This window comes from Phoca vitulina, unplaced genomic scaffold (assembly GCF_004348235.1).
Source record: "Phoca vitulina isolate PV1807 unplaced genomic scaffold, GSC_HSeal_1.0 scaffold45, whole genome shotgun sequence".
NCBI classification, from domain to species: domain Eukaryota; kingdom Metazoa; phylum Chordata; class Mammalia; order Carnivora; family Phocidae; genus Phoca; species Phoca vitulina.
In genome coordinates, this window is record NW_022589748.1 from 13,141,044 (window position 1) to 13,161,495 (window position 20,452).

Here is a 20,452-nt window from a genome sequence, read left to right on the forward strand (position 1 = left end):
TACAAACGTGAAGAAGGGCAAAGCCCCAGGAATAGCAGGTGCCCGCTGGCAGGACAGGAGGAAATTCCATAGGTGTGATTCATAAGGTATAGCTGGGGGATAAGAAAAAAGGAACCAGGCTTCAGCGTTCTTCTGTTCCATGTCAGCGGGCTTGCACTTTATTTTTTTTTTTTAAGATTTTTATTTATTTGAGAGAGAGAAAGAGAGAGAGAGAGCACAAGCAGGGGGAGGGGCAGAGGGAAAGAGAGAAGCAGGCTCCCCGCTGAGCAGGGAGCCTGACGCAGGGCTCGATCCCAGGGCCCCGAGATCATGACCTAAGCAGAAGGCAGACGCTTAACCAACTGAGCCACCCAGGTGCCCCTGGCATGCATCTTATAAAGACCGGGGGTGTTCATGTCACAGAGCTTTGTAACTAGGGAGCGATAGGATTACCAAAATTCGAGCCAACGGACCTTTCATGAAAAGGCTTTCCAAAGGCGGTTGCCAACCTCAGGGGGGAACAAAATTCCTCATCAGGAGCAAGAATGTGGCCATGATGTCACCAGCCCCTCCCCACAGGGACATCACATACCAGGGCAGAGGGTCAGAAGTATGATGACAGAGAAGAGACGCTTTCCAGCCCTCATGCTGCCTTGAAATAGCCTAGGCTAAAGGGACTTTTTTTTTCTCCCTCTCTTTTTAAAAAAACATACAGCCCAAGGCAATGCTCATACCTCAGGTGCCCCACATCGAGAAGGGGTAGCTGAGTCACCAGGTCTCGGAAGCTGCCAGCTCACAGCAGGGCTTGGAAAAATCAATATCTCTCTCTGAAGTTATCCAAAGTGCTGAGACCTGTAAACCAAACTCTAGTAGGTAGACATTATCAACAGTCTTTCACAGCATTAGGAGATGTAGGTTTATTTCCCAAACAGCCTCGAAAGGCGACAACGAGAGCTATTCTCCAAGATGCAGACGTGGGGAATTTGGCTGCCAGAGTGGTTCCCAGAGAATCACAGCTCTGTCTGCAGACAGACACGGGAGGCAGCTGGACTCCGCATAGGTGTGGACGCAACAATGTCTCAGCATCTCCTCTCTGAGAGGGAGCACGGCATGTGGCTTCGGGAAAGCACACCTTCTGCTCAACATCGTTCATCCTCAGGGAAATGCAAATCAAAACCACAAGGGGGTATCACCTCACACCTGTCAGAATGGCTAGAATCAAAAAGACAAGAAACAACAAATGCTGGCAAGGATGTGGAGGAAAAGAACTCTCATGCACCATTGGTGGGAATGCGCACTGGTGCAGCCGCTGGGGAAGACAGCGCAGAGGTTCCTCACAAAATTAAAAACAGAATTACTGTATGATCCAGTAATTTCACTGCTGGGTATTTTGCTCAAAGACAACAAAAGCACTAACTTGAAAGGACAGATTCGTCCTTATGTTTATTGCAGCATTATTTACAATAGCCAAGATATGGAAGCAAACCATCGATAGATAAATGGATAAAGAGGTGGTATATAGATACAATGGAATATTACTCAGCCATCAAAAGAATGAGATCTGGCCATTTGCAATGACATGGACGGAGCTAGAGAGTATAATGCCAAGTGACATAAGTCAGAGAAAGACAAATGCCATAGGATTTCCACATATGTGGAATTTAAGAAACAAAAGAACAAATGTAGAAAAAAAGGGATGAACGAAAAAGCAGACTCTTAACTACAGAGAACAAAGTGATGCTCACCAGAGGGGCAGCGGGTAGGGGACTTACGAAACAGGTGACAGGGATTAAGAGTACACTTATCGTGATGAGCACTGAGGAACGTATAGAAATGTTGAATCATTACGTGGTACATACACCAGGAACTAATTTAACACTGTATGTTAACTACACTTCAAAAAAATAAATAAAAATTTAAAACTCTAACAACAATAACAAAAAAGAACGCATGCCTATGCTGGAACCAGACCACGTCACTAATGACCTGTGCAAGATCTTCGGGGATCACTTTTCCCCTCTCTGTGCCTTACTTTTCACAGAAACTACAGCATCCTCACTCAACAGGGGTTGTGGTGGGGATTCAGTAAGATAATGAGGGGAACAGGGATGCACTAGGGTTCTCTTTTCATCGTAGAAACCCCCAGAGGAAGTTAGCTACGTCAGTATGCCAAAGCTCAGCTGCTGGAAAGAGACATCACCGAAGTGAACTTCCTGCATAATCTATTCGTGTTTCAATTTTGTCTGTTTCTCAAAAAACAGAATTTGTCAGGAGTCTTCAGAATCTTAAAATAAGTCACGAGAAATCTGGAAGAGAACGGTCTTTCTGTAAACAAATGTTCGTCTAGATGTGCCCGGCTGAGGCTGGCTGACCAGCAGGGAAGTACTTCTGTTCCTCCTCCTTACTTGTCCCCATCTCCTTCCCGTCCAGCAGGCAAACCCTGAAAGAGAAAAAGGCCCCGGGAGCTTCTTTTGGGGCAAAGTGAGGGAAGAGCCAGGCTCCCACTCCCCGGACACGGGGAGGGACGCTACGGCCAAAAGGGGACTCGGACAGTGTCAGGGGAAGTTGGGAGGCAGGAGCACGGGAGCCATCAAAATGCCAGAGTCACCCCTAAAACTGGCCTGGACCTCATAACTGACCCTGGGGCTTCAGAAGCTCCGGGTCCCCACGTTTCCAAGGAATCTCTGCTGAGGAACCTTCAAAAAGATCCTTCGGGATACAATTTTAACTCATAAGCAAGCCCCACTAGGCACTAGTGAGATTTCCCCAGACAATTACACAAGGCACCCATTTTCAAACAAAGCGTCAAGATGCTAGATCTGACAAAAGAATTTTTCTTCCCAAAATGTGGACTTACTTTCTTTTTAAAGATTTTATTTATTTATTCATGAGAGACAGAGAGAGAGAGAGAGGCAGAGAGAGAAGCAGGCTCCCAAGGAGCAGGGAGCCCGATGCGGGACTCGATCCCAGGACTCTGGGATCATGACCTGAGCCGAAGGCAGACGCTTAACCATCTGAGCCACCCAGGCGCCCTGGACTTACTTTCATAAAAAGCCTACCAAAAGCATGAAAATTAAATCACACTTCATCCCATATCACAGAATCTTAAAATATTTTTTTTTTTTATTTCACAGAGAAAGAGAAGCACAAGCAGTGGGAGCGGCAGACAGAGGGAGAGGGAGAAGCAGGCTTCCCGCTGAGCAGGGAGCCCGATGTGGGACTCGATCCCAGAACCCTGGGATCATGACCTGAGCCGAAGACAGACGCTTAACCAACTGAGCCACCCAGGCGTCCCTCGCAGAAATTTACCTTAAATGAAAAGAGTAAAATGACCTAGAATCAGGGCTGTTCCAGAAATTCTGGGCTGTCTAGTTATGTTAAGATTGATCAAATGCCAAATCACTTCTCTCTCTCTTTTTGAAGTGAATCTGAGCAGAAGACTTCGTGTCAACTAAACAATTACATTTGCTATTTGAAGAATTCTCATGTAAGACAGACAGTCCCTTTAAATTTTCCCAGGCAGCTGCTAGGAGTTGCTAAGGAAGTGACAGAAATAGAAAATATTGTAAATAAGTAATTAGTGATTTCTGAGGGGCAGGTTCTCTCGATATTTTTTTCAGGATTTCACTCAACTTAGGTACAGAGACAAGTTTCTTGTCTTGTTTTCCCTCCTCTCTATCTTTGCCTTCCTTCCTTCCTTTCTTTCTGTGTTAAAGAAGAGATGTAGAGTCAGGGCACCTGGGTGGCTCAGTCGGTTGAGTGCCCAACTCTTGATCTCAGCTCAGGTCTTGATCTCAGGGTTGTGAGTTCGAACCCCATGTTGGGCTCCATGTGGAGCCTGCTTAAAAAAAAATTTTTTTTTAATTTTTAGAACGAAGAGATGCAGAATCTTCCAGCTAGGGGAGGGAGATCTGAGCCACTCTGGCCCCACCTTGATAGAAAGACCCAGAACAGGACCCAGGGCTCCCATCTCCATGCAAGCCAGCAGAACTCTCAGTGCGCCTGTTTTATTCGGTTGTACTTTGGTGAAAGATTACATTTGAACAAAAGTCTCGAAACAGACATCTGGTGTTTTGGCGTAAGTGAGCATCCATTTCCCTTCCTTGATAACCTCATCCTAGTTCTGCCCTGGGAAAACGCCCACATCTCCAACTCTGTGCCCCCAGGGGAACGGACTCCCACTTCTCCTCCAGACAGGCAGTGCCTCAAGCCTCACCCCATCTCTGGCAATGAGGACCGGTCACTGGACCTGAGAGATCCGGAGACAACGTTTAAGCCCTAATTTTTTTTAAGATTTTATTTATTTATTTGACAGAGAGAGAGAGAGCGCTAGCAGGGGGAGCAGCAGAAGCAGGCTCCCCACTGAGCAGGGAGCCCGATGCAGAGCTCGATCCCAGAACCCTGGGATCATGACCTGAGCTGAAGGCAGACGCTTAACCGACTGAGCCACCCAGGTGCCCCGAGAGTGAACCTTCTATAAAGTTTCTTATTTGATAAGGGTAAGTATGCAGGGTTAACCCAGGTTGGAAGGAGCAAGGAGCCACTCACACCTTTGATCTCAAGACATACCTTACTTTGGGGCTCAGCCTGTTTTGTAACCACTACCTAGTGGCAGTGTGCTTAAATAAGAGGGATAGCTGAGAGTTTCAGAAACATCTTTTAAATTGACCCCAGCAATGTCAAGGTCGTCTGTGGCACCAGATCAAAATTAGATCTTTCCTCCAGAATGGGGGAATGAAGAACCCGGAAATTAAGACACCAAAAATCTGGGTAAGGGTGGAGTAACTCTGTAATGTAGATAAATATTAAGGGCAATACTATATATACCAGCATTTTCCAGTGAGTGGGGTTTTCACCTGTAGGAGTGCATAAGATGAGTCCCAGTAGTCCAGGAAAAGGCCATGTTGAGGAGGAGGCAGAAGAGCAGAAGGATCAAATGAAGAAAGGACACAAACCATACAAATTATATAAGAAAAAGCAATATAGGTGGCCGGAGAAACAAGTGCAAAGGCCCTGAGGCAGGCCCATGTTTTGCTTCTTGGGAGCCTAGCGTGGCTCAAGCAGAGGAGCAACGAGAAGAGGCAAATAAATGTGGCTGGAAAGGTGAGCAGGGGTCTGATTCTGTAGGGTTCTTGAATTACAGTCACAACTAACAATTTCTAGGTTGACAAGAAGCCACTGGAAATTTAAAGTACAAGAGTGATATAGTCTGATTTATGTTCTAAAAGGATTACTTACTATAGTTAACTATGTGAAGAGCAGACTACAGAGGGGCAAGAACGTCAGCAGGGACAAGAGCAGGAGTCTATGTCAGCAGCATGGGGAGGGGGAGGGTGGTACCAAAACAGGCGGTACCAGATACACAGATACAGATACATACACACATAGATAGATAACAGGGGCTCCTGGGGGGCTCAGTCGGCTAAGTGTCTGACTCCTGATTTCGCTCAGATCATGATCTCAGGATCTGGGCTGGGTGTGGAGCCTGCTTAAGATTCTCTCTCTCCCTCTCCCTTTGCCCCTCCCCCTGCTCAAGAAAAAAACAGAGACATACATATGTACATAAATACACAGTTACATAGATAAATACATACATATGTAGGTACATACATAAATAAATGTGTATATATGTATGTATATCTCCACCTCATCAAACACATTTATAGTAATGATATGGTCTTTACAAATATTTTTAAAATTATTATTTTCCTTGTAAAAAGATCAATATAGTCAAGTACCTTTATATGGCCAAAAAAAACCTTGCAAGAGTAATATTCATGACTGAAGTTTAGAGGACACTATTTTTTTTTTTAATTTTAGTATTTACATTTTCAACTCTACAATATTTTTCTTGGCAAATTTTTTTTTTTTAGATATTTTTATTTATTTATTGGAGAGATTGAGAGAGAGTGTGGGGGAGAGGGGAGCAGAGGGAGAGGGACAAGCAGACTTGTAGAGCCTGATGCAGGGCTCGATCTCGGGACCCTGAGATCACAACATAAGCCGAAACCAAGAGTCGGATGCTTAACTGCACCATCCAGGGGCCACGACACCAAACTCTCAATATCAAAATACGCTATCAGAGAACCAGCTAAATTTTATGTGTTCATCTAAAATTTCCTCTGATCTCCTAAAATAGTTTGGTATTCCAACTACAAAAAAAAAAAAAAATTCCAATTTATTTGTATCAATTCACTTCCCCCTTCCAACCAGATTCACCTCTGGCTAGAAGACAGAATAAAAGGAGATACAGGAAGACTGAATTCTTGCGTTAGTTACCTTAGCAGCCAGCCGACTGTCCCCCAGATCCCTTCTCTCCTCCTTCTCAGGCACAGAGACATCCAATAGGGTCCCCAGACTGCTTTGTGGCTGGATGTGGCCGTGCAACCAAATTCTCGCCAACAGAATGTGAGCGCAAGTTACGGATGTCACTTCTGCTTCAGCGGCTCAAGCAGAAATTCCGTCCTGGACCTCTGCACTCTGCCTTACTGCTGGCTGCAAGGTAGCTCTGATCATGCAGAAGAGAAAAACCCTCCAAGGCAGGGGTTTTCAATCAGAGACGGTGTTGAGCCCCGCAGGCCCCCCCACCCCCTAGCCCGCAACCCCCACAGGACACTTGGCAATGACTGGACTTGGCTGCTAAAACTGAGGGTGAGGGACTAACTACTGGCCTCTAGGGGGCAGAGGCCAGAGAGGCTCCAATCACCCTACAATGCCCAGGGCAGTCCCCGTGGTGAAGACTTTCCTGGCGCAAGACGTCAGCAGTGCTAAGGTTGAAAAACTTTACTCCAAGGCCCTGTTTCTCAGCCTTTGTGCATAATCATTACCCAAGTATGTTCTTAAAATGCAAATTCTGCTTCAGAAAGGATGGGACGGGGATCTAAGAGTCTGCATGTCTAATGAACTCCCTGGGGGACGGTAGAGCAACAAGATGGAAGGAAGAGAACTTGCGTCTCTGAATGACCTCGGGGAGCACGGCCGTCCCAGCAATGTACCCTGGCTGGCGTGTCCATGCTATGCAAATACGTAGAACCTGCACCCCCTGAACTCACTGTTCTCAGCTTAGGTTCCCTCCGAGGGACTGGTCGCCAGGCAGCACTGATGCTACAAACTTTGAGTACCAGCTTTCACTATGTAGGAGACAAGTCATCTATGGTATTTAAGCCACTGTGTGTTGAGGTCTCCGTGCTCCGGCACTTTCGTCTTTACCCTAACTAGTACAGTGACCATCTGCAAACAGTGGATGGTTACATCGATGCTGCTGTTTGGCGAGAGACCTAGAAGAGCCCCAAAGGGGATTATTTTCCAGAAAAGGAGAAAAAAGCAAGGGAAGAAAAGAAACGAGAAGGTGGTTGCCAGAGATGTCCGAGGAGAGCGTACTCCTGCATTAACAAATGACCACGAGTGGACTGGCTTCATGGTTCTGGAAGTCAGAAGTCAGAAATGGGTCTCCATGGGCTCACGTTAAAGCATCATCAGGCTGCATTCCTTCTGGAAGCCTTAGGGAAGAATCAATTGCCTTCCCTTTTCCCTTGCTTCTAGAAACTGCCTGAATTCCTTGGCTTGTGGCTGCTTCCTCTATCTTCAAAGCCAACAAGAGCAGTCTGAGTTCCCCAAGTTCTCTTCCTCTGCCTCCCTCCTCCACTTGAAAGGATCCTTGTGATTACGCTGGCCCATCCAGACAATCTGGGATGATCCCCATTCGAGGTAAGCCATTTAGCAACCACAATTCCACCTGCAACCTAATTCCCCTTTGCCACACAATCTAGCACAGTCACACATTCCAGAGATTAGGACAAGGACATTTTTGGGGAGGGGGACATATTCTGCCTTTTACAGGTTAGAACGCAGGCTACTCCTACAGCCAGAAGGTGGGAAGGAAATTATGACGACTCGGGAAATGTAGACAGAGTGCACAAGAAAATGAGATGATAGGTCAACTGAGAGCAAACAGAGAGAATCTTCTGGGCGCTTCCAAAGGTCACCAACTGCGGGACAATCCTAAGAAGCCAATGTGCCCTAAATATAGCTTTTTTATGGTTTTTCAGTATAAAAGGATGATGGGCAGGTAAGAGTAACGCAGAGTGATATTCTCCAGGAATTCTGGAGATCTTGATGCGGTCCGTCCTAGCCAATGTTTGATATCCGAGCTACATAACAGTTTCTGTAAATTAAACTTAGCCTAACTTTATGATAAGAGTGCCCTGTATTTCAGGTACTCCCTGGAGTGCAACATTCCAGAAAACCAATTACCTGGGGGAATTCATGAAAACGTGCACAGATTAATAACAACGAACATGTGTAGACCACGCAGATCCCAGCACATCATCACTATTCCATCCTCGCAAAATCACTGTGGCATTCTTAGAGGTCGTGATTCCCATTTTAGAGATGAGGAAACAAAGGCTTGGAGGCTAGTTATGCGTCCATGCACATCAAGCAAGGTCGACACAGAAATCAGACTCAAGTCCTGAATTTCTAATTCCAGGTTCAGCTTTCTATTTCACAACACCACACAGCTCCAAAGAGTCAGAGCATCCTGTGACAGAGGCACTCAGGTAGTCGGCCTCCGATTTCCTCAGCTCCAGGGACACCCAAACCTTGAAAGCCCTGCAGAAGCCTTAACCTGGACGCACAGGGAAAGGTGTATCTGCACCTAGAGTGAGTAACAACCAAACACAGGGCCTCCGCGTAACCCTTTGATTATTGAACGACACTTACGTCGTTCTGATAATGCATCTAGAGAAACATAATTGAATCTACTCTCAGGACATAATGGTCCATCAGAAATAATCCAAGCTCGGGCACCTGGGTGGCTCAGTCGGTTGGGTGGCTGCCTTCAGCTCGGGTCATGATCCCAGGGTCCTGGGATCAAGCCCCGCATCGGGCTCCTTGCTCAGCAGGGAGCCTGCTTCTCCCCTGCCTGCCATTCCCCCTGCTTGTGCTTGCTCTCTGTCTCTCTCTCTCGCTTGCTCACTCTGTGTCAAATAAATAAATAAAAAATCTTTAAAAAAAAGAAAGAAAGAATCCAAGCTCTTCTAAAATGTTGTCACCTGGCTTGTGACAACCCGCCATGTGACTCAGTCACTTGCCCTTCTGAAGTCCGACTTTTTTTTTTTTTGAGATTTTATTTATTTATTTGACAGAGACACAGCAAGAGAGGGAACACAAGCAGGGGGAGTGGGAGAGGGAGAAGCAGGCTTCCCGCGGAACAGAGAGCCTGATGCGGGGCTCGATCCCAGGATCCTGGGATCATGACCTGAGCCGAAGGCAGACGCTTAACGACTGAGCCACCCAGGCGCCCTTGAAGTCCGACTCTCTTTATTGGCAAAAGTGGGATAAGGAAGAATCTACTTCGTGAGGCTACTGTGAGGAATACATAGATAGTGTTGTGTGCTGGAGGGAACCTTTTGGGGAGACTGTCTAGCCCACAGAGCTGGGTTGAGTGGGTTTCTCTTTCTTGCACCCAAAATAGTCTTGCAAAGATAGTATTCTGAAAGAGCCTAGAACAATTCTTAGCCAGGGTTCCCAAGAAATGTGTTATTTCTTTTCCGAAGCCTGAACTTTTGCAAGCAAACAGCACATAGAGGGTAATCCTTTCATTCATTAGTTCATTGATTCAAAATCAGTGACTGGGGCGCCTGGGTGACTCAGTCTGTTAAGTGTCCTGATTTTAGCTCAGGGTCATGATCTTAGGGTTGTGAGACTGAGCCCCCCGTCAGGCTCAATGGGCGCGGAACCTGCTTGAGAGTCTCTCGCTCCCTTTCCCTCTGCCCCTCCCCTGTGCTCACTCTCTCTCTCTCTCTCCCCCCTCCCTCTAAAAAAAAAACAAAAACAAAATCAGTGATTAATTAACCACCATTATGGAGCAACTACTGTGTGCCAAGAACGGATCTGGGCACTGTCACGGAAAAGACCGACGGGACCCCTGGTCCCTTGTAGTCCCCCTTCCAGCAAGAGGGAGATGCGTAATCCGTATGATTTGGGAAAGCAATATATTTTGTGAAGAAAATAAAACAGCAGAACACTCTCAGAAGGAGAAACAGGTTTTTACAAAACCAGATAGTTGGAAAAGGTCTTTTTGAAGAGGTGGAATTTAAGCCAACACTTGAAGGATGAGGAGACACAGGCAGTTTAGAGTCTGGGGGCAGAGTATTCTGGTGCAGGGAACAGAAAATAAAAAGGCTCTTCAAGCAGGAATGAGGCTGGGCCCAGAACAGAGAGGAAGCCACTGCCCCAGTTTGTCGCTGGGACCAGAACCCCCCCCGCCGGCCTGTCCCATAGGCAGGCCAGTCCATCCGTACACAGGAGATCCAGAATGTCTAGCAGGGAAAGGTGCACAATTATTATTCACTCCCTGCGGCTGGAAGGACAACACTTCCGGGGAAAAGAGCTTTGAGACAAATTAAAGGAGATGCTGTGTGTTTGGGGCCAAAGACTTGGGTCTGAAGCTCAACTCCACATCCTGAGCCAGTTACTTGACCTCTGTGCACCTCAGTTTCCCTCACCTGGAAAACGTGGGTGATACCAGGACCCCTGTCCCATGGTCCCTGTGAAGACTGAATGAAGACAGTGCCCAGAGCAGAGCGTGGCCGTTCCCACCACCACTACGGCCCTTCTTTCCCACCCAAACCTTCATCTCCCTGTTCCACTGAAAACAGCCATTACTTGTCCCTGATTTGTTTTTTCCCCTTCGTGCATCTACATCTACTAATTTACACCAATCCAACAGTTAATCCATACCTCGGCACAGTCCAACCATCCGTGAATTGAGGATATAAAGCAGAGCACCCCCCCAACGAGGAATTATAACTCTGTGAATCTGAACAGGAACATTTGTCTCACCATCCTCTTCTCGGTCAAATAAAAGGCACAAAATAAGGGAATCTTATACACGGAGTATGACAACATTTTGGCCATGTTCACAGAAACAGTATTTTCAGACCACTCTCAAACACACCTGACCTCAATTTGGCGGCTCTACCAACACCACTGTTACTGCCATCCCTACAGTGATGACCACTGCCTCTGAATTCCAATAAAAAAGAAGAGGGGAAAGGGGAGGAGAGCTGGAGGGGGAGGGAAGGGGAGGTGGGGACGGAGGGAAAAGAAAGACATGCCATCCTAGAGAAAGAGGTCTCTCCATTTACTCCTCTCTTCTCTGATGCCCCTTAGTAAAATATTAAAATTTTGTTCTTACAAGTCCCTTGCAATTTTTGCTAAATTTATTCCTAGTTATTTTGTCTCTTTGGTTGCTTCTATAAATAGAGTTATTTTCTCTCATTATATTTTCAAAATGGTTGACATAGGCATATAGGAAAACTATAGATTTTGCATAGTAATTTCCTTACAAATTCCCTTAATGAATCCCATTATTGTTCCTAATAGATTCATGGGAGGATTCATTATCTTTGGTTTTCCATTAAGAGATGAAATTGATGGCAAGTGGTAATAATTCTACCTCCCCCATTCTCATTCTTTTCCTCATCCAATTGTATCCTCAATTAATTCCTGAGCAAAGATAAATAACAGTGATCATTATGGGCATTCTGGGCTTGTTCTGAATTTAATGGGAATGTTTTTAGTGTTACACCATTAAAGATGATGCTGGCTTTGGGGAAGATCCTATTTTATCAGCAGGTGTTCTAAAAATCAGGAATATTTAATATTATCAGCTCTATTTTCAGCATCCATAAAGTGAATCACAGGATTTTTCTCGTTTGCTCATAGTAAGAGTCAATCACATTGTTAGATTGCCCAAGATCGAACCATCCTTCCATTCCTAGAATAAATCCTACTTTGTCAGAGCTTTTATTACCTTGTAATGTAATTATTTACTTGTCCATTTCCCTATTTTATAAGCTCTCTCAGATCACTGGCCATGACTGATTCATGTTTGACCCCAGCACATAGTTGATAATCAATACATGTTTAAATAAAAAATAAATGAATGAATAAAGTAACAAGGGCACTGGACCTCCCCAGACTAACCCTTTGTACTTCCTTCTAAATTAAAATACTCATATCAGGTACATGTCCCAGACTGGATCTTTACATGTTTAATGAGCATGTGGTTCAACTGGTCCCCTCTTCTAGCATCGGAACCCTGGAGCACCTCATTCTTACAGGGAAATTGTTCCCTATGGTTTCAGTGAGACTAACTCTGCTTCCCTGCTCCCACCACTATTCCAACCCAAAGGGGTGACCTCATCACCCCCTGGTCTAATTGGAGTACTACACCATGACTGCTTTAAGAACGGGTACATGACCCAACCTGGGCCAAACACAACTCCAGGAATTTCTTACAGAAATTCTTTAAGAAAAATGATTTCCAAAAGAACTGATAAACATAAATATGTTTGTCTGGGGTAGCTGCTTACCACCATCTTGCCTAAAATGTGGTGAGACAACCTATCCGAGAATGAAGCAAGGTCAAGAAAACCATGCCAAAGGATGGAAAGAGACAGAGACCTAGTGATATCATTTGAGCCCCTGAATCCAGCTGTTCCTGAAGTCATTACCCCCTACATTTCCCAATTACATAAGCCAGTAAATTACCTTTTCTATGTATAATAGTTTAAGATCATTTCTATTATTTGCAACCAAAAAAACACTAACTCATGTGTTGTTTTGTTTCCCCATGAATATGCTTTGTACGTTCTTAAATAAAGGTAAAAAAAAATTTAAAGGGAGGCGATCCTAACTAGTGAGTGTTAAAACAAAAACAAAAAAACCGCCTGCTTTTAATTAATGGCAAGATGGGCTACAAGACTCCCTTAGTGAATTATAATTTCTGACTGAAATTCCCAAGACAGTTATAGAGGAGCCTGTTAAACCGCAGAAACCAATGGAATCAAGAGATTACTTTAACAGGGCGGCAGTTCAATCAGTCACAGAGATATCATCCATTATGCAAAACCAAAACCTTTAAAACTTCCTACCATACAACACTAGCCATCTCTCATTCACCTAAAATCTCAAGTCCTCTCTCCTGACTCAATTTAAAAGTAAAAATGACTGGTGTGATCTACAAAAATAAAAATTACTAAGTCATGTCATGAGAGCTGAAAAAACCAGTGAAAGGAGCCAAATCTCAAGCCCAGGGAGTTTGGCGGGGGTCTTCTTGAACAGTCCTGTCTTCTCAAATGCTTTCTGCCCTGCAGAAAAGCTGAAGGCAAGCAGGCCCTTGGCATTCTAAATGCCTCTGTAGCTATCCAGGCCAAGCAGCAACAATTCCTACTGTAGGTTCAAGAAAATGTCAGTGCGCAAGCCCAGAGTGCCAGCCCATTTCCCTACCTCAGCCCCTTGGTGGAGAATTCTGGCTACAACTACTTCATGAAATCAGACTCTTCTCCTTCAGCTCCAGTTACAATAGACCAACTTCTGGAATCCAGTTTTGATTATTCTCTGGAGAGCTACTTAAGAGCTGCTTCAGGGTTTGAAATCCCTCATTCAGACATAATCTTGAAATAAAAGGCTGTATGCAAATGAAAAATGCATTACAGCTTTCTCTTTAGGACCTTCAGTACTAATGGGCAGGGAAAATGAAGAAGAAAGGCAAGGGGGAAATGAAGAAAGAGAAAGAGAGGAAAGTAGGAGAGAGCCATGTCCTCCATCACAAACTCATTTCATCATCGCATAATCCCTTGGAAGGGAAGTAATATTGAGCCCATTCTGCAGATAAAGAAACTGAGGCCTGGTGATCACACCAGGAAGACACAGTGGCTTCTGGCTCAGAGACCGATAAGAACGTGCTCCAAACAATGTTGCTTCTCCCCTACTAGTTTCCTCACTCCGAAAAGTCTAACACAGAAGTCTGTTCTAGAACCCAAGTGTGTCACTGAATGGACCCTTTGGAGACAATATAGTCTCATTATCTAAGAAACAGAGAATTTTTTTAAAAAGAAAGAAACAGACCAAGTAACCTGAGGTCCAATACAACTAGTAATGTGGCAGAGCAAAAGCTAGAACCCAATTATTTTCATCTCTTGGGTCTTACTGAACCCACCTGACCGAAATCTATTCTATAGGTGCAACTTATCTATATGGATCACATTCCGCGCTCCTGATTAATGAGTGAACAACTGAAGAGTTGTCCCGCCTTCAAGAAAATGTTCACTGAGAACAAAAGGGAAATGTATTTGTGAATTGTCTATTTCTGCCTCAGTGTTCCTATTTATCTCCAGCTCCTTTTGTTATTGTTGCAATATATCTGGGAGGTATACCCCCCCCCTTGCTGTTGCAAAATCGGTAAAGGGGGAAATGGAAACTAAAATAGCACATGTAAGCCACAATTCTGGCAAGTGCAAAGGGTCTGGCTATGCCAGTTACTTTCTGAAATGAGTTTAAACCAGAGGTCACAAACTGGTAGCCAGCTGGCTGTATCCAGCCCACAGATGTATTTTGTTTGTCCCACAGTGCTGGCCCACACAAGGCTTTTAAGAAATTTCAATCGGGTTTGCCAAAGTTAAAAACCAAGAGATTTCACATCAAAGCCTGGATTTCCAATTTCTCCTACCAAGTGGAGGATGTGGTTAACATTTGCACACAGAAAAGGGTAGCTGGAATGGAGCAGTGGCTGAGACCTGCAGATGGAGAAGTGCCCCGGGTTTCTCCCCTCGGCTATTTCACTGGGTTTCCGAGTTCATGACCCTTGGTTTAAAGCCAGGCAGATGTAGACTGCAAAGCCAATCATTATTAGACTTTTCCCTAAAACATCCCCAATAGGAGACTCTTTAGCCAATATTAGGACAGCTGTGATCAAAGGTAAAGCAGAGGAGACCAAAATGATTTGAGAAATTAAAAAAAAAAAAAAAGAAAACCAGGAGTTGGGTCCATTTGGATTTCTGCTCTAAGATACTCATTTGGGGGGGGGGTATACATTCACCTTTATTACTTCATTTATTCTCCCCAACAATCCTGCAAGGAAGGAATTATTCCCAGATAAACAAACTGAAAATGAGTGATGTTAAGTCAGTTATCTACCCAAAATTATTCAACCAGTAAGTTGTAAAACCAGATTTTGAACCCAGTTTTGTCCAGCTACAAACACTATGCTTTAGGAATACTGAAAGAACCCTTTATAAAGCCACGAGGCTTGCTTCTGCCTCAGGGCCTTTGCACCTGCCATTCCCGCTATTGGAAACCACTCTACCCAGATCTCTACATGGCAGACTCTTATTCTTTCACTTCATTTACTTCACCCTCACAGGGAAGTTTCCCTAGTCATTTGATTTAAAATAACCTAGGCGTGCACACACACACGCACACACCAATTTCTCTCTAGACCCCTGCTACTCAAAGTGAGGTCCAGAAATCAGCAGCATCTGCAGCACCTAGAAGTTAGAAATGCAGACTCTCAGGGCCTTCCGCAGACCTGCTGAATCAGAATCCTACATGTTCACAACATCCCAGGTGACGCGTGCACGTTTAAAGCTTAAAAAGCACTGCTCTACTAGGAGCCCTGCCCAGTGGAAATATAATGTGAGTCACCAGCATGATGGTACATTTTCTAGTAGCCACACGAAAAAGGTAATAAGAAAGACTGTTTCCTGTCTCCCCTGCCCACCATTTCAATGTCAGTTTCAGGAGCACAAAGTGCTTAGTCACTACTTTATCCCCTGTCCTTACAACAGTTCTGGGTACATGGTAAGATATTATTAAAATGTTGGTTAAATGTAAGAAGGAAGGAAGGAAAACATCTTGCTAGTATTTTGTGTGTGGTGGTGGGATACAAAGGAAGAAACCAAGAAACCAGTATTGTGAAACTGGACAGATGCGGTCAGCTCAACCACTGACCAGCTGAGCAACCCTGAGCAAGTCATTTGCACTCCAAGGGCCACCTGTAAAACACGAAGGCTGCTATGTCACCCACAACCCTCATTATGACGCTCAAACATGAGAGGACGTCCACGAAGCGCCCGGCTCCATAAAGAACAAGCATTCCCTAACTGCCAGTGTCCTTCTGGCGTCCTCCCTCATTCTCCAGATACCCAGCGCAAACAGTGCTGCAGACCACCTTCCTGGGGGTAGCACAAGCATGACTATGGGAACGGTCTTCCTGAGTGATTTTCCCCTAGCCAATGGGAGGAGCGTATTCACTGTTGGCAGTGCAGACCATCTGAAACCATGGAGGTTCCCTTCCCATCTCCCTGGGCCTGAGGTGTTTCCAAAGCCAAGGTCAGGGTTGCTGCACAGTCTATAAGCCATGGGGGAGGTCACACCGCAAGGCAGCCCTGTCACTTGGATGAGTTCTGCCGCGGCCGCCAGGTCCCACCCCTTAGAAGAGTATAAGGTCTCTGCCCAGAGAGCTTGGAGCAGCCCGTTCTGGAAGGTGCCTTGGGGCTTAGCCCTTTTATTTTACTGGTTTGGAGGGGTGAGGAGAAGAGGGTCAAGTCTACCCCACACACACACACTTATGAGTCATGGGTCTGGGTCAATCCACCAAGGGAGGCTTGCTTCTCCCATAGCTTTAACACTCCCATCCTAATCCATTAGTCTATCTTGCCCTGAAATCTGAGGCACGCGTTCCAATCTCAAATGTGTTTTTAAATCACATTAGATCAACAGCACAGGAGAAAGCAAAACCCGGATTTAGACAAGGCTGGAGTGACACAGAGGAAAAAAAACTCCCAGGGCTGCTCCGCTGGGATAGGATGAAAGCCCAAACCAATGCTGCCGGGAGCTGCCCCCAAATTCTCACTTCTCCCTCTGGCTGATAACAGCAAACCCCAGGAACACTTGCAGAATTAGGCTCTCGCAGAAGCACCTCGACAAGAAAAAGGGAAAGAAAACAAGTGGGGGAGAGAATCAAAACCTTTCATTCTTCTGTGGCCCTCTCCTCTGGCGAGTGGAAGATTTTGCATTGACTACTCCGCGGATGGGGAGGAAGCGTGGCCATTCAAGCACATTCAAGCACAGATGCCGCCATTTATAAGACGCAGTTGGAGCAGGGAAATAAGAGGAAGGCTTTCCTTTACTGGTTTGAACTGATGCCACCGTTTCCTTTTCTACAATATAATGAGGATGTCATCCCCTCTTCCGCCAAGGGAGAGACAGGAGCCTGAAGAGACAGAGCCTGTGAAAATCCCACAAATACCCTCAAAGCACTGCTGTCCCTCGTAAGGCTGGAGAGGTATCCAAGCAGCCTCAGCACACTCCCATGGGCCAAAGGGGTTTCTAGAAGTCTTCTCAGCAGCCAGGCTTGGGTGGCTACTGATACCCTCTGTGTCACATAGATTCTTCTCCAGCACTTGCAGTCGGCACCTATAAGCACTACAAGGATCTGCCGTGGGTGAGACACTGGGGTCAAGGCTGGGGAGGCCACAGAGAAATCCCATGGTCCTGTTAAGTGAGGATCAAGAGAATCTGCCCACATGTCTTCAGTATAACAGTTCTGTGGATGGGTACCAAATATTCACACTTAGCCCCAAAGACCACATGAGGGACGGCCGGGAGTACCACAGTGCTAGGATAGAACCTTCCACAGCCCTGTCATGCCTGTCTCCATGCCTCCTCTTCCCAGCCCTCGGCATGAAAGAAGATTAAGAAAATCTGGCATCTCCTGTCCTCTCATTCAGAAAATTCTCCAGCCCCACCGATGGGACCTCCTGACACGCATTCCACCACGAACCCTTCATCAAACTTTGAGGCATCTGAATAAAACAGTCCCTTCTCTATTTCCAGCTGCTACAAAGCAACCCGAACACATGTTGGAAAGATGTGATCTTTATGCCTCGCTCTCCCCCAGAAGGGTACTTGGCACTTCTCCTGAGATACACAGCTTTAAAATTAGAATTGAAAAAGCCACTGTTACCCTCCTAGGGCCGAGGCTACCTCACAGCAGAAACCAGAACATCCCCATAATCAACAGTTAAACAACTGAAACCCTCCCAAGACATCATACCCCCTTCTCTATATTGCTGTTGTTGCATTAATCATCCTAACACCTTTTTAATTATAATCGCAAACTGGAAGCCATGGCTCGTGATGTTATAAATACTGATTTTTCCAGTTAAACTAGGCATTTGCTGTTTTATGTTTTGATAGGAAGGGGCTGTTTGAAGCCTCCTAAAATATTGCAATTAGATTTTGCTGTTGAAACAGACAAGACATTAACAGACACATTTGCTGTTTCAGTTTAATGTGGTGGAATGTACTTCTCTCAAGCTTTGAAAGCATAAGGCATATTTTTTAAAGTGGAAGAAATCAACCACAATACACCCATTTATTATCTATTTCTTAAGTTAAGCTATTTCTAAAACTTTTCCCAGGCTGTAATTTAAACTTAGAAAGCACATCTCTTCAACACGAAGGGAACTTGTCAGGAAACAATCCCCGTATTTTACCTATTGGCTCTGTTAAGATGATAACATCACTTTAGCTGACAAAGCCTGTGTTTCTGTTTGACAATTGCAATTAATTACTGAGATGCAACAGAGATGGGGCCAGCCATCCAGATCTATTTTCCAGAGAGATCTAAAACGGAAGGAAGGGGGGGGGGAGCAAAGGAGGTTTGTTTTTGGAATCTGCACCAGTATGGAGTTAAATGCTATGGCTGGCAAGAAAGCTGGATTATTAATTTATTTTACCTGCACCTAACTTTCTACTCCTCTTCTCCCTTTCTCTCACCACGGCAGAGGGTGGAAAAGGAGAGAGGTGAACATTTCACAAGCCAGAAGCTCCAATCTGTTGCGAAGGAGGCGCGGGTTAGAAAGGGCACGGGTGCAGTGCACAGAAACTCTTGGGGCACCAACTGTCATGTAGACACTGATGCTGCCGAGGCAGAACCAACCCAGGGTTCATTCAGCCAAGGGGGATATAAAGTTCTGGAGATGGGGGTCATCCCCGGTCTTTACTAGAAAGCCAAAACTTGCCAGCATCATCTTTTTAACTGTTGCCTGTTCATTTTGCTCTAACCTGAAAATACTAAAGTTGGATTCCAGCCACGCAAATGCGTTTCAGGGCGATTTGGAGAGATTCCAGGGGATCTCAAAGCCCCTAGAGCCATCTAGCTACCCAGCTTCGTTCCTTGGCGTCCCCAACGCAGAAGCCCAGAGCCCCGCCAGAGCCCGGGCTAGGAAACACCCCGCGGGCACGAAGGCTGGGGATTCCCAGGCTAGGAGCTGGGCAGATTCAGAAGGCACCTCCCCGGATGAGAAACCGGAGGCAGACAGAAGCAAGGCGACACCTCCACCCCTCGTCCTGAAATAAAGTGACCCTTGGCCAGAGTCCAGCCCTCTCCGCCGCTCCCCCGAGCGGCCCCGCCAGGGTTGGCAGAGCCCCCGTTGGGGCTTAAGGGCTCTCGGGACGGCGGCGCCTGGGTGTCCAAGGGCCCGGGAAGCGGCGGCTCGCGCCGGGTCTCCGGTGCGTCCATCCCATCCCGCCGAGCCCAGGGTCCTACCTGTACCACTCCAGCCCCTTTTCGTAGTTCCTGTCGAAGAAGTGCGGCTCAACGCCCACCGCCCGCACGTCCGGGTGGACTCGGATCGCCTCCAGCAGCGCGCGGGTCCCTCCTTTCTTGACCCCGATGATAAGCGCCTGTGGCAGCTTCTTCTCCCCATAGTCCGGGGTGCTCGCGGCGCCGCCCCTCTCGCTGCTCCCGTTGGCCGCTCTCCGGCCTGCGAGCTCCTCGTCGGTGGTGCTGGACTCCTGCGCTTCCCTCTCCAGCAGCGCGCTTTGCGCCGTGATCATCTCGCCGGGGGCCAGCGGGGTCCGGAGCCAGGCGTCCCGGGCGCCCCCGCCGCCGCTCGCCAGCCCCCAGCCGTCGGCCCCGGGGGCGGCGGGCTGTTCGGGGGGCTCGGGCGGCTCCCCGCGGCTCGCGTTGTCCGGCGGCGGCGGCGCGGGCGGCTGCGAGGGGGCGCCGAGGCGCACGGGGGGAGGCGGCAGAGAGGGTGGCGGCGGGCTCGGTGGGGGCTCGGCGGCGGCGCCCGGAGGCTCCTGCAGCGCCAGGGGGAACTGCAGGGAGCCCGAGCCGCCCAGGAGACTGTAGCACAGGTAGGTGACGGACAGGGACAAGGTGCACATAAAAAGCAGCTTGCGCGCCGGCGGCCCCTTAGCAGAGACGCCGGGCGGCGGCGGCGCGGCGAGAGGTGGAGGCGGAGGCGGAGGCGGAGGAGGTGCGGGCCACGGGGCCATCGCGGCTCCCGGCTCGCGGCGGCGGCGGCGGCGGCCCCCGGCGCTGCCCGGACATGGTTTCAGCCGCCGCCCCCGCCGCCGCCGCCGCCGCCGCTGCCCAGCCGCCCCGGCTGCATGAAGCGACGCCGCTGCGCCCCCGGCCCTGGCCGCTGTCCCGCTGCGCCGGGGGGGAGCCCGGCCGCATGGCCCCCCTCCCCACTCTTCCCGCGGAGTCCGGGCGGCCCCCCACCACCCCCCCTCAGCCTCTGTCAAGGGGACCGAGGGGGGCGCGCGGACCCGCCGGCTGCACCTGCTCCGTCTGCAGCGCCCCCGCTTCCCCGGCTCCGCCGCGGCTCCT

At 47.5% G+C, this 20,452-nt stretch overlaps 1 protein-coding gene across 1 annotated transcript in view; it reads right to left on the reverse strand.

Annotated features, from left to right (window-relative positions):
* Nucleotides 1-20,115, reverse strand: part of HS3ST4 (heparan sulfate-glucosamine 3-sulfotransferase 4) — a 419,481-nt gene extending 399,366 nt beyond the window's left edge. Inside the window, exon 1 of the mRNA XM_032430648.1 lies at nt 19,382-20,115. Coding sequence (XP_032286539.1) covers nt 19,382-20,115 — 734 coding nt within the window. The remainder of the gene's footprint in view (nt 1-19,381) is intronic.
* Between the last annotated feature and the right edge of the window lie 337 nt (nt 20,116-20,452).